This window comes from Mchenga conophoros, linkage group LG1 (genome assembly GCF_057382185.1).
Source record: "Mchenga conophoros isolate Kocher_MC1m ecotype Shallow Benthic linkage group LG1, M_conophoros_male_GT1.1, whole genome shotgun sequence".
Classification (NCBI taxonomy): Eukaryota; Metazoa; Chordata; class Actinopteri; order Cichliformes; family Cichlidae; genus Mchenga; species Mchenga conophoros.
The window spans coordinates 22720338-22735010 of NC_140526.1; the positions used below are offsets into that span (position 1 = coordinate 22720338).

At 41.4% G+C, this 14673-nt stretch overlaps 2 protein-coding genes across 4 annotated transcripts in view; both read left to right on the top strand.

Annotated features, from left to right (window-relative positions):
* The first annotated feature begins 2348 nt into the window (after positions 1-2348).
* saa (serum amyloid A) lies at positions 2349-3348 on the top strand. The gene is made up of 3 exons (XM_085280625.1): positions 2349-2528; positions 2650-2788; positions 2951-3348. The coding sequence occupies exons 1-3, from the start codon at positions 2441-2443 to the stop codon at positions 3087-3089; spliced, it is 366 nt and encodes a 121-aa protein (XP_085136751.1). The 5' UTR covers positions 2349-2440; the 3' UTR covers positions 3090-3348.
* A 2038-nt stretch (positions 3349-5386) lies between these two features.
* The window catches only part of apba2b (amyloid beta (A4) precursor protein-binding, family A, member 2b), an 86676-nt gene continuing 77389 nt past the window's right edge, over positions 5387-14673 (top strand). For 2 of the 3 annotated variants that reach the window (XM_085270263.1, XM_085270246.1), the window contains exon 1: positions 5388-5681. The gene's annotated coding sequence lies outside the window, so the exon portion shown is untranslated. Of the gene's footprint in view, positions 5682-14673 lie in introns of all 3 variants that reach the window. The other variant, XM_085270237.1, reaches the window with a different exon arrangement.

Sequence of the window (14673 nt, forward strand, 5' to 3'; positions counted from 1 at the left end):
TAACAGTATTGGTGACTGGTTTTATGGTTCCAGTGTGCACCGGCTCTTTAATTGAAATCCTGGTATATATAAATATACAAATGGCTGAGAGAGGAGCTGGGGAGAAGATGCGAAGTGGTCCCTGTGGGCACTCAGGGCAGTGGCACCCAAACTGGGCAACAGGCTCCAGCAGATCCCAGGAATGACATCCAAGATCTCTGTCCAGAAGAGCACAGGCCTATGAGCAGCAAAGAGACTGTGTAGGACCTTCAAGCTCCCGGGCCTCTGTTAGAGAATCTGAGCTTCACGGATAAAGTCCACCCGCAGGGGTGAGAGGGAAGTTAAAAATAAATATGATATATACATGCATATAGGAATTTGTGTGATAGATTTTTTTCAGTGTAAGATATGTCACTATGACATGTCATGTCATATCATGTCATGTCATAGTGACATGATTGGAGGAATTACAGTTATTTCTCTGCCAGGAATCAGTAGGCTTCTACTGCCATCTGCTGCTTTGAACCTTTAGCACTGCTCAAAACAGAGCAGTGTTTTTGTCAGCATCAAAGCCTGTCATAAAACAAAGCAAAATAAATAAATAAATAATAGTTTGGTTTTTTGATCAAATAAACTGTAGATTGATTTTCTGTTTTAAATACAACATATCCTGTTGACCCTTATGGATTCAATGCAGATTTGAACAGCATTAAAAAGAACAGAAAGTAGTGCCAGGTTAAATATCCCCACCACAACCCCAACCTGCAGCTGCACACTCAGGACACCGGTGGGCTTGGCTGAACTTTCATCTCTCTGACCCTGCTTGTTTCTGAACAGAATAAAAATAGTAGTGTTCCTGTAAACAAGTTATTCAGTGAACTTTAAAGATGAACTCTAAATTCTGCAGCTTGGAAAGTAAGATTTTCACTGTCTATTTAAGATGATAACAAATTCAGATGAACAACAACACGTGACATATTACCCCCTGTCATTATTTGTGGCGGTATTTTGATCCTCTCTTCTTTCTTCTACAAAGATGCTTCAGGTCACTGAAGTGAGCATTCCTTTATATTCCTTTGAGGTCTGCTACAGCATTTTTGGCAGGTTGCCTCTGAATTGTGCATTACATTACCTTCATTCTGACTTATAACTGTATGCTTCTCCTTTTTTTAGATTATGAACTATTATGAGTAACAAATATATTTTTCTTTTAGTCTTCTATAACTATGAAGAGTTATAGCTAAACTAACATAAAAACTAAAACTAGATGTGAAAAAATATCCAGTTAAAATAAAAATAAAACATAGACTTTTGAGGAAAAACAGAAGCTACTTGAAACTATTTTCTGAACTGGGAAAATCAAACTAACATAAAGACAGAGATGAAATATCCTTAGTTTGCAAGTTGTATTAATTTTATTATTTCATCTTGTCTAATGATGCTTTGATGCCTTCACCATATGCCTTCCAACCATCCATTCATCCATTTTCTACCACAAATCTAGTGACTCATCAAGCAGAGAAGCCCAGACTTCCCTTTCCCCAACCACTTCCTCCACCTGATTTAACTGCTTTTAACAATAAAAACTGTTTAGAAAATAACTACAAAGAATACACGGACATATAAGTATGTGGCAAAATGTGGATGGATGGAAAATACAAAACTAAATTCACAGACGCAGCCTTGACACAACCAAAAACCTAAACTAACATGCATATGTTTTAAAAAGAAACAGACAAAGAGATCGCAATAGACTGCAATAGATCTTTTTTACATTTATTAAGAAATCCCATATAGGTTTTTTCCAGTAAAGTGTAACACACAAACTAATGCAGCAGTAGCACCACCAGCGTGTACCAGTAGACACATATATATGTGCATTTGTGCTCATGTGCATGACTTTCTCTCGCGCAAAATCACGTCCTGAGGCATCAGTGACAAAAACAGCAGCAGCAACAACATCATAAACAATCATTTTTGTCCAAATTTTCCTGACAACTCTGGATTTGCATTCTGAATTCAAGACGACATAACCAGAAGAAACTAGAAAGAAGCAAACATTAACACATCTAAAAATGAATAAATAACTTTAATAGTAATAAATTGCTGCACATACATTGATAAAGGTAAGGCAGCAGAGTTTATTGGAATGAACAGAGATTTTTCATGATGAGCAAAAAACCCCTCGGATGTTTTGGTTTACATGAAGCTTGCTCTTTTTTTCCACAGCTGTGAATACCTGCGATTTCACAACTGGTGCCTGGTGTGTTTGGCTGAACTTTCCTTTCTGTAAACATGGACCAAAACTTTCCATTATTGAGTAATCCTATGATCGTACAGAACAGAATATAAGACCAGTGCGTCCCTCAGTAGTAAGTTATTCAGTGAGCTCTAAAGATTTGTCTAAACTGTGTAAAAAAAAAAAAGCAGTTTAGATTTAAATTTTGTGACTTCTGCAGCCATGAAGTTGCTTGTGGCTGGGATTTTTCTCATTCTAATTGTGGAAACCAATGCCCAGTGGTATAATTTCCCAATTGAAGCAGCTAAAGGTTAGAAATATGGCATTTTAAATACCTAACAACAATCTGTCATATTTCTCAGATTTTGATATTTTAATTGCGAATGTTGTCATTATTTATTATCAGTACTGTTTTCTGTAATTCTGATCAGGGGCTGGTGATATGTGGCGAGCCTACAGCGACATGAGGGAGGCCAACTGGAAAGATTCAGACAAATACTTTCATGCCAGAGGAAACTCTGATGCTGCACAGAGAGGAGCAGGAGGCAGATGGGCTGCTGAGGTTATCAGGTTTGACAATCTACTTTACTGAAATTCATTTGTATTTTTGATTAACTAATCACTAATTTTTTAAGGCTGCTAATTCTGCTTCTCTCATTTTTTCAGTTTCTGATGTTGTTCTGAAACGTACTTACTGAAGATAGGTGGATTCACTGTCTATTTCCATTTTAGTAACACCAGAGAGTGGGTGCAGGAGAGACTGGGTCATGGCGCTGAGGACTCCGAAGCTGATCAGGCGGCAAACCGTTGGGGGCGAGACGGAAATGATCCCAACCATTTCAGGCCCGAGGGTCTTCCCAACAAGTACTGAGCGCAAAGCTCATTGACTTACAGGAGAATAAAACTGCATGAAGACGCTTCTAGTGTTGGAGTTAGTGAAAACATGGTGTTTTAAATAGCCCAAATTTGTTGTTGCTCAGATACCTGAGCTCCATCAACTGATCACGTCTCCCCTGTAAAAGATGTGCCGGGACCTGAGGTGGGGTGGTGTGTGTGGTACAAGCGGGGAAGCAGGAAAGTTGCCCATTGAAAAAACACTGAACAAATAAAAAACGTGTAAAACTGCAAAAGCTGTTGGTGTCAGGTCCATCATTTCCACAGAAACATTTTTTAAAACCAAATACTGTCAGTTGTCCTTCTGCTACAGTGACCCCGGGGCACTTCCAGTAATCTCTCCAGTGTCTCCTGAGCCTACCCCAGGGCCTCTTCTCAGTAGGACATGGCCAGAACATCTCACGTTGCCATGCTTTGGGGAAAGCTCATTTCCACTGCTTGTTTACACAGCGTTGTTCTTTCAGTCATTACCCAGAGCTCATGACCATACGTGAGGGTAGGAATGTCAACTGGCAGCTTCGCTTTTATGCTCAGGTCTCTCTTCACCACACTGGACCAGTACAGTGCCCATATTCCTGCAGATACCGCACCAATTCATCTTTCAATCTCCCCTCTCCCTTACTCATGAACAAGATGCCAGGATACTTTGGACAAGAAATTTTTCATGTTGTTGCTGTGTGGGCTTTGGTCCTCCGTCTCTTATTTTCAGCCTCTTTACCACCAGCAACCATCCTAAAGTATATTGTCAAATTGATTATTTAGCACAAATTTGACCAAAGTAATCAAAATGGTTAAAATATATTCATTAATGATAGTGCTAAGAAGTCCCATTTTTCCAGTGTATGACACACAAAGCATCAGTGTTCTTAGACATATTCCAGTCTGCTTCTCTGTGTCAGATTTCAGCCTCCCCCATCTCTGGCAGCGCTTTTAGTTGTTGACTCAGTTGTGATGCACAGGTGCAGCCACTGGGTGACAGTGCTGTCTTCTGTCTGAAACCTGAGGCTGTGGTGTTTGTAGAGAAAATTGTCCTTGTCACTTAACTACTGCTACTATAATTGATGTGAAAACACATCAATATTTTTTTTCTACACACAATAAAGTTCAAGATGGATCAGCTGTGGTCTACACAGTTAGTTAGCGAGTCAGTTAAAAATACATTTTTATGTCAATTTTACAATCTGCTTCCTGATTTATTTCTGATTCTGACTTTAAAGACTCTCCAAAATTTGCAATCATCTTTTAGAATTATTTATTGTACTTATATTCAGTGTGGAGCAAGCTATCAGCTCAGCTTATCAACAGGCATATTAATGTGGTAATGACGTTATGCAGGCACAGGGCTGTAAGGCTGCAAAATTAATAATAGAAAATGAACATCATTTCTGAAGCAACAGGAGGTACTTGGCCCTTTTTAATATGTTTTTGTTCTCAGTTTAAGCTTTTCAAATGACATGCAGTGGTTTACTGATCAGTGTCAACATTTCTTATGCTGTCTTTTAACCATTATAAAAAAAATAAAGGATTTAGACATTTTGCAAAGTATTGCATTCTGTTTTTACGTATCTCACACAGTGAACCAACTTTTACATACAGGGTTGTATTATTTTTCAACAATATTTTTGCATATGGTCTTTCTGTATACACTAACAAACCATTCATGTTCCTGTGCCATTAAAAGAGTTCAAAAATGAATCACCTTTCGGTAGTAACATTGTTTAGAGGTTTTATCTATAGCACCTTCTGGAAACAGAGCTTTGAGTTATTATCGAGTTATTATCAGAAACTCAATTTATTAAAAGGTCAAAGTTTGATTGATTGATTGATTGATTGATTGATTGAGTGATTGATTGATTGATTGTCTATTTGTTAGCAGTCTAGCATCCACAGTTTTCAAGATAGTATCTTCACATTTTGTGTGGTGACAGATACCAATAAGCTAGAGCTAATTTAATTTTGTTAAAAATTGGCTCAAGGTCACACTAAAAGTGAGAATCAGTAAAAACGTTATATTACCCACATTTTTTATGGATCATGTTCAAACTTCATAACAACATACTAGGCATTGGGGGACATGAGCACCTAGGTGGGCTAATTATTTGACCTTGCATTTAGATGTTTTTGACTATCTCCCAGTTCTTTTAACTGTCCCACTTTGCCCCACGCAAATACTATGTTTGTCCCACATTAGTTTGTCGGGATGTGGACGCTCGATTTCCTGTTTCCAGCGGTTATACACTGTGAGCTACACCACCTAAGCCCTCTTTGTAATGTAACAGTGACGGTGTAGTTCGAACTGCCGCTCGGGTGGGGTAGCTGGCTCTTGTGTGAGTGTTTCTATCTTTTCTTTTCTTTTTTTTTTGTGCCGACCAGACAACCGCAGAGGGCTCGCTTTGCGTTATGCTCGTTCCGGGGTTCCGCTGCCAGCCGCTGTACTCCGTACGCTTTCTGTCGGTGATACACACGCAAACGCACACACGCACGCACACCGAGTGATGCGCGACCAGCCAGCTCCATCTCTCGCAAATCTCAACACGAGGTGACTTGAGCAGCATATGACATTTTCCAGGTAGGATGTGTTTTGTTTTGTTTTTATTAAGAAAAGATACAAGCACGGTTGATCCCCGGTAACGGTTACAACCTCTACGCCTTCCTCCCAGGCATCGGGGAGGGGGGACAGGGTGCATGGATGCTGATCGCCCTAGCCCGTGGATCTGCCTTTAGCATCAGTGTTAACAACGGGGCGCTGAGCTTTGACCGAAATCGTTTCTTGCTGCCGAAGTTTATGATTCAGAGTGCTTGTTCTCACGGACAGCTCAGTTAAAAAGAAAAAAAAAGAAGCTCGGAGTAGGTCTGCTGAGACCTGCTGCTACAATTCTCGGTGATTCATCCATGCGCAGCCGAGTCTACGCCTAAAATTATTGATTGTACTTATATTGCAAATAGGCCTTTAGTTTCTCAGGAGACGAGGAAGGTCATTAAATTTGGATGTCCTTAATGGGCACAGATCTTTTCCAGCATCGTTTTATTTAAGGGGGTGGAAACCTCAGGCGTGTGCAGTTCTCTTTGTGGAAATGGCCCGTTTTCCATGATATGTGCCCATTTTCTTATAAATATACCCCATCCATGCCATTTCCCCACACGTGCCGTGTGGGGAAATGGCATGTAATTGAATGAGATATTAGGTTAAGGAAGTAAAGTTAAAAACAAGTAAGGTGCATTAGTCCCCACCACTTATACTGTTATATCCCTTTACTTGAAATCAAGTTAAGCAAACTTGAATGTATCTGAAGCCTGTGTTTAATATTAGATTTGTGTATCATGCAGTTCCAGCCACAGATGCTGGTGAGGGCAGATGCTGACAGCATTGTGTCTGCCTGTTCATTGTGTTCAGAGGGAGTAGGGGACAGGCTCACAGGCTCTGCTTTGTATCACGCAGCATCTATGAGTTTCAGTGTAGCCATCATCCACTTGTATGGCATCCCCCTTTTTAGCTGTTTATAGTACAACTCTTGTTTTGTTGACTTCCCTGACAGCAGCAGCGGCAATGTCGATGCTGACCCACGGTCGGATAGATTTTAAGCTCCGTAATGTTATTACGAGTTACATAAGCCTTAAAGGATTTGCAGTGATACAGCCATTCAGTATTTTATAGTGAATCTCTGTGGTATGATCAGGTGGCGTCGTTTGATCTGTGAAACAGGCCATGATAAGATTATGTTCACAATCTACAAACATACAACGAAAGCGTTTGGATAGTAGGTCACTGACATTATATAGATACATTTGCAGCATCTTACCCATGATTATAAAAAAGCAATCCTGCAGCCACATATCACCCGTTGCCAAAAAAGCTAAACGCTTTATAACTGATTTACTAATCTTTGCAATCTGTTATGTGCAGGTAGAGGAAAAAATGAGGAGAAATTTATAAAACTGGTACAAGAGGTTAAAGATGGGAGTGTGCAACAGACGGAAAGAGAAGAACAATGGCTGTGTTCAGCTCAGGAAGAGGGTGGTGAACAGGACTGTGGAGGATGAGTGCAGAGAGAGGAGAGTAATGTATGGCTATTAAAGGAAGTAAAGGGCCCCTGGAGAGCCATGACAGATACTCATAAGGATGTGCACAGCATGTGAACTCGCTGGCGTGTTTAGAGTAGAAATGTCAGGTTTTTATCATTATCACCCCCTCCTACAAGCCGACCCCTCACCAATCACCTTCCACCTTTTCCTTCAGGGCCGCGCTTTCTCTATAACATCCTCCTGTGCGTGGCTCTTCCACCACCACCCCTGCTTTGTCTCAGGGCGGGGATCGTTTTCTGTGTAGCACCTGCAGTGAAGGACAGTCACCTTTTCTGCAGCCTGTTGGGATCTTGTTCAAGGCTGCAGTCGCAGGATACCAGATTGGACGCTGGGGGAAAGCCAGAAGAGGGCAACAACCTCTAGCCCTGCAGCGGAAATAATAAAAGATAATTAGTATTTGGAAATCTGTGATTAAATCATGAATAAGCTGCTCAGTTTTAACATGCAACGGCATAAATGACTCTGTCTTAGCATTGTGGATAGCTGTGCCATAGGGGAATTTCAATATCCATTACATGATATCATGAGCAATATCTTCTTAAAAGATTTGGTCTGTAAGCTGTGGATTTCATATGCAAAATGTTTACAGTTTGTAATCTGTTCATAATGTTTGCATAACTGAAGATACAATAAAAGACTATCGTGCCCTTGAGCGAAACATTCCAAGATCAATATACAGTATCTGTTCATTTTCACGTGCCATTAAAATGAAATCATGACTTATGATGGGCTTTCTCTACAGTCTGGTGCTGTAGTGTTGTTACATTGGGTGAAAAATTAGAGGAAGCAAATTTCCTACACAGAACGTCTTGATGCATTCTCAATCATCCAGGAAAGTAAATCTCCAAAAGTTGATTCTGTTCATCTGGACGTAGCGTTTTGTGGGAGAAACGTTTCGTCACTCATCCAAGTGACTTCTTCAGTCTCAGCTGACTGCAGGTTTCCCCAAATCTTACAACACAGAGCGAACACCATCCCCTCTGACAGGGAGGCAGAGAACAGCACATCAAGAAGGCCCTGAGTAAATGTGGCTATCCCAGCTGGACTTTTGTCAAAGCGGGAAAGGCACCTAAAGAAAGCTCCAGCAGGACAACCGCTGCCCAAGCGAAAACCTGTAGTGATCCCATAGGTGTCAGGAGTATCGCAACAGTTGAGATGCATTTTTTCTAAACACCGGGTCTCTGTGGCTTTCAAACCCCAAAACACGCTGCGCCAAAAATTGGTCCACCCCAAGGATCGGGTCCCCGACACAAACAGAGTAACATAGTGTACGCTGTTAAGTGCCAGGAGGATTGCCAGGATTTATACATTGGGGAAACCAAACAACCTCTGTCTGGCGAAGCGGATGGCACAACACAGAAGAGCTACCTCGTCAGGCTAGGACTCTGCAGTCTGTTCACACCTACAGGCCAGTGGACACTCTTTCAATGATGAGGATGTGCACATCCTGGACAGGGAGGAACGCTGGTTTGAGCGTGGAGTCAAGGAGGCCATTTACGTGAAAAGGGAAAGCCCATCTCTGAATCGAGGAGGGGGCCTAAGGGTACATCTTTCACCATCTTACAATGCTGTGATTGCAGCCATTCCCCAACTCTCTGTGAATGGTACTCATGGCCATTGATCAGTGGTCTTTGATCAGTGGGTTTTGGTCAGTGGTTGTTGATCAATGGTCATGAGAATTTGCATAATTATGATTAAGGAACTGACCTCCCAGCCCATTGTTCCTTCAGTGGGCTGGTTTCAGTCATTATGCAAATGTACTGTTTATAAGCTTGGGGAAACCTGCAGTCAGCTGAGACTGAAGAAGTCACTTGGATGAGTGACGAAACGTTTCTCCCACAAAACGCTACGTCCAGATGAACAGAATCAACTTTTGGAGGTTCCTACACAGAATTTAGCATGAAGCAGACAATCTACAAACCACAATGTGTCTGTATGTTAACTAGCAAACAGGTGCTGAGAAACTACTAATAAGTGAGATATAATTACCAGCTCAGAGCTTGTTTCCGTAATCCCCTTTAAAATGAATTTAAATTAATATGACTTCCGTTCAAACAGAGAAACAAACCAAAGACATGAATCTCTTACCTGTTTATATCAATGCATAATTTATTCAATTTTTGGTTTGCACTACAATCATTGCATCCATTTACTTAACTGCTTGTCTAATTTTGGGTCATAGTTAGGCTGGAGCCTATCCTACCTGTAAAACATAGCCTGGTCACCAGTCTGTCTCCAAGCCAGGTTTTGGACTACAACATCTGATATTTTGCAGCAATACTGACTCTCTCAGTACTGTCGGTAGATATCCAAGCCTGTCTCCAGTCACCTCTTACTTCTGTATATTTTGCTTCCAAGGTGTCAAACTTTCTGGTAATTTTTCGGTAATTTTGTTAAGTGGCATTAAATAATACTTTTCCAGGCTTCTGAAGAACTGTCAAAGTTTTGCTTTGGACATTGGCTGCTTTTTCACTCATTTTCACTTCAGTCCTTGGACCTAACAAGGTGATTCCAAGAGAGCTAATAGATGAAAATATAGCATGTCTAGGCATGGTGTGCAATGTGTCCTTGAAAAAATTGAGGAAACTGGAGAGGTGGAGGACAAAAGAAGAAAATTATCATGCCTGAAAACAATATAGCCAGTAGGACAGTATCTGAAAGTCTTAAGAAACAGTTGATCCATCTGCTGTTCACTGAAGACTCATCAGAAATGGTCTCGGTGGAAGGTTAGAATTAACCTTTACTCAAGAATTACTCAAGAACTGGACTGAAAATCAGCAGTAACAAGTCTGATGGAGTGTTGCATCTAAATTTGAAGTATTTGGCTCAAATTGCCGTCAATATCTACAGAGGAGGTCAGGAATGAGGTATAACAGTGAATGTCTACAGCCACTATTAAAACATGGTGGGAATCTGTCATGGCTCTGTTAGCCAGTGGTGGAGGTTTTGTCAAAAAAAGAGTTTTGAGTGTCTTTAAAGAAGACTGGAGAACTATTCCTGAAGACTGCTTAAAGAAATTACAAGAAAGCTTGCCTAAGAGAGTTCTGACTGTGTTGAAGAATAAAGGTGATCACACCAAACATTGACTTACAACCTTCTTAGAGTTGTAGATATTTGCCTTATATACTGTATTTCCATGAGCATTTGCACATTTTCAGGAAGTCACTGCACAAACTTTGCTAGCAAAACATTAAGTAATTCAGGTTGGCTTTTGCACAATCTGATAAATTATATATATATTTACAATATGAAATGCCTTCAATAATGTACAAACCCAGAGAAATGTGTTTATTTCAGTGTAAGGGACATTTAATTTTTGGTTGTCTGTCAATGCAGTCATTTCCCCTTTAGCACCTATAGACAACCATGGTAATAATGTTACTACAGCATTCATAAATGCACATGTAGTTCATTTTAGTGTGATTATTTGGACATGGATATCACTACTAGGCTACTTTTTGCTTGACTTCACAACGTGGCTGTATGTGTAGTCCACCTCAATGTCATGGGTCCACCTGTTTAATGTTAAGCAAGCAGTTATCATTACATTAGCGATGTAACAAAACTCCCATGATCCCACACTACTTCACAAACACTGTCAAATTGAATCTTTTGGTATTGACTGAGAAGCGCCTAGTGGCAGAAAGCAGTCTGATCATTGAAAGCTTTTGAGATCACTGCTCTGCTGTCGTATTCTCCTGTCGGTATGAGTTGTTCAATTATTCACCATCTATGGAGGGTTTATATCCAGATGGCATCATCGCTAGAGTCAGTCTCGTTTCTTCTCAGCTTCACAAGCGAAGAGCTGTGCAACACAGGGACAAAACATATATGAATCAAAATGAGCAGCCAGAGTCTGACTGCTTTTTTTTCTTCTTAACATGATTTCTTAATAACACTTAATGCAGTGGTGGCAGCTATTCACACAGTTTCAAAGGGTGGACTGTGTAAACCTCTGCTGATTTTGTTAAATTAGTTTTGGTGCCGTAATTGAAAGAAAAAGCAACTAAAATCCAAAGTAATATCTTAAAAAACAACAAAAAGTCATCTTTTGAGCAAGCTTAGCTTAACTTTTATTATCCTGCTATCTCATGTGAACCAGAGTATTTGTGTACTGCATAACAAATGCCTGATGATTTTCATGGTTTCTAGCATGTAATTTGAACTCATTACGCAGCATCATTAAACGTTTCAGTGTTAAAAGGTCGTGCTCATTTTGTGAATTTTTGTCAGGACTGATTGGCTCCCCCCCACCAGACGTCAGTGGGATTGCTCATCATTGCTCAGTCTTCACTCACTCAGATTTAGATTTGGATGGAGATTAAAAATAAGTCTAAACATTTAAGCTGTTAAAACATATTTAGAGGAGAGTGCATCCTTGGTAGAGGTATGTGCGTTTTAAATGCAATGTTGTTTGGTTTGGCAGTCTACCATATGGGGCTTAAATTAGATTAAAATACAGAACAAATTGTTGCAGCCAGCCAAAATAGTCAATATGAAGAAAAACATTTTGAAAATTACAGCTGACAGAAGGACATCTACATGTAGTAATTTAAAATATACTGCACCTTTCTCTTCCTACCGGCTGTGCTTCCTAAAGGTAATATGAAAAAGTAGCATCCAGCAATAGTATAGTGTTCATCATTTTCCCTGCACAGCTTCACTGGCTGCTCTGGACGCGCAGCAAAGACTTTAATCTTGTGCTTTTCAGCTTACGCCAGCTGTTTTTTCTTCTTTTTTTTTTAAGTTTGTAGCCTAATCAAAATTCAGTGTTTGTCACAACCAGAAATGGTTTTCTGGTTCATTTGTGGGCTTGATTACAGCATCAAAACTCAGAGGAGACAAGATGTGACTCACCATAACACAATGATGAGAATACTGCTCCCAAGATAGCCTCATGACATATTCAATTTGACAATCATTACAAAGTTGTCCTTTTTTAAAAATAAAAATCATAATGGCACAACATATTTATCCTGTTTTCAAGCTTACGTGATTCCAAATCATGAAGCTGGTGAAAGATATTTCTCTCTGTCTTAACCATATAAAATGCCAGGCTGTTTAACATCTACAGTCAGATGTCTCTGAATGAACCATGAATATCCTGAAGGACTTAGGTCGAGTCAGGTCAGGCGCTGTTGTCCAGCTCTTGATTACGCCCATGAATACGACAGCCGTATCAGTGTTACTTCATTTGTTTGGACAGCCGTGTCTCATTGAATTTCAGTTTTTCCTTGAAAGTGTGGTCTGTGTCTTCCCCTGTTAAATGCATCTTTTAAAGTCCGGTCGTCTTTGATTTTAGAGCCAATGTTATCATCAATGCAGCCATTATGGTAGTCTGAAGTGACTTAACCAAGCATTTCTCTTGATTATCTGCCAGCTTTTGACTTAGGGGTCAGACTTAGTGTTATTGCTCTAACAGGTGAAGGAGCACGGATAAATCCAGGTCATGTTCAGTGGATCAGTCAGGAGGATGTTTGTTTCATAGTTTGTGACAGTTCTTAAAGTATAAGCTTATCTTTGAACTGTTGTTTGAATCTCAGCAGCTCTGTGATGCTTCGGTTGGTATATAGATAGCATGCAAAGTTTACCGCAGTTTGTATTTATACACTGAACAAAAATATAAACGCAACACTTTTGTTACTGCTCCCATTCCCCATGGGATGGACGTAGAGACCTAAAATTCATTCCAGATACACAATATAACCATCCCTCCCAAACAGTGGTCACAAATCAGTCCAAATGTGTGGTAGTGGGCACATCTGCTATATTGAGATAATCCATCCCACCTCACAGGTGTGCCACATCAGGATGCTGATCTGACATCATGAGTAGTGCACAGGTGTACCTCAGACTGCCCACAACAAAAGGCCACCCTGGAATGTGCAGTTTTTTGCGCTATTGGGGGTCTGGGGACCCAGAACCGGTCAGTATCTGGTGTGACCACCATTTGCCTCATGCAGTGCAACACATCGTCGCATGGAGTCTATCAGATTGTCAATTGTTGCCTGTGGAATGTTGGTCCACTCCACTTCAATGGCTGTGCGAGGTTGTTGGATAGTCGTGGGAACTGGTACATGCTGTCGTATACGCCGGTCAAGCACATCCCGAACATGCTCAATGGGTGACATGTCCGGTGAGTATGCTGGCCATGCAAGAACTGGGACATTCTCAGCTGCCATCTGCCCTGAACAATGTGAACCATGATTCATCCGTGAAGCGCACACCTCTCCAACGTGCCAGACGCCATCGAATGTGAGCATTTGCCCACACAAGTCTGTTACGGCGACGAGCTGGAGTCAGGTCAAGACCCCGATGAGGACGACGGGCATGCAGTTGAGCGTCCCTGAGACGGTTTCTGACAGTTTGTGCAGAAATTGTTTGGTTGTGCAAACCAATTGTTCCAGCAGCTGTCTGGGTGGCTGGTCTCAGACGATCTTGGAGGTGAACCTGCTGGATGTGGAGGTCCTGGGCTGGTGTGGTTACACGAGGTCTGCGGTTGTGAGGCCGGTTGGATGTGCTGCCATATTCTCTGAAACGCCTGTGGAGACGGCTTATGGTTGAGAAATGAACATTCAATGCACGGGCGACAGATCTGGTTGACATTCCTGCTGTCAGCATGCCAATTGCACGCTCCCTCATTGCTTGTGGCATCTGTGGCATTTTGCTGTGAGACAAAACTGCACATTCCAGGGTGGCCTTTTGTTGTGGGCAGTCTGAGGTACACCTGTGCACTACTCATGATTAGAGCTGGGCGATATATCGAGTTTTTAAAAAATATCGATATATTTTTATAGGAGATATAAGATGTGACAATATCCTTTATATCGATATAGTCTATGTTACGTTATAATTATACTTGTGGAGCCGCAGGTTTGCCTCTCTTTCGTCCACTTTCGTCTTTACGCAATGTTACTCGGCCTCGCCTCTCCTTCACTGAACACAACTCCTCGTCCCCCATCGCTTCACCTGCAGGAAGCGACAAGATGGACACGGCAAATCTCCGTTAACGAGTTACTGCGCATCGCCCCGTGCGTGGGGCTGGACGGCGTCAACGTGTTAGCTAGCTAACCACGCTAACGAGCTAACCACGCTAACGCCATGCAGCCCAGAGGAGCTGCACGGACTAAAATCCTTTCATTTTCTCAAAAGTTGACAGCGCGCCTTATGTATGAATTGTGGTTGTGCTTGATGGCCGCGAACCGATTTTATGTGGAACACGGCGCTCAGCAATCTGTCAAAAAATGTTTTAGTACGACTTTAGTAAGCTACGGTGCTGCACCGCTTGATGGATTGTCGGAGCATTACGGCTGAGCCTCGCGGAGTGATACGTACTGTGCTTCAACGTAATATTACCCTACTGTGTATAAGGACTATAAATGGCACCTGTTAAGAGACGCGGTTGCGAAGCGGATTTCAAACTCCAGGCTGTCAGTCACGCAGTACAAGTTGGGAACAGAGCAGCTGTGAAATCTGTC

Coding starts and splice junctions, on each gene's coding strand:
- saa (XM_085280625.1), top strand. CDS start 2,441: ATGAAGTTGCTTGTGGCTGGGATTTTTCTCATTCTAATTGTGGAAACC. Junction 2,529..2,649: donor CCCAATTGAAGCAGCTAAAG/GTTAGAAATATG, acceptor AATTCTGATCAG/GGGCTGGTGATATGTGGCGA. Junction 2,789..2,950: donor TGGGCTGCTGAGGTTATCAG/GTTTGACAATCT, acceptor TTTCCATTTTAG/TAACACCAGAGAGTGGGTGC.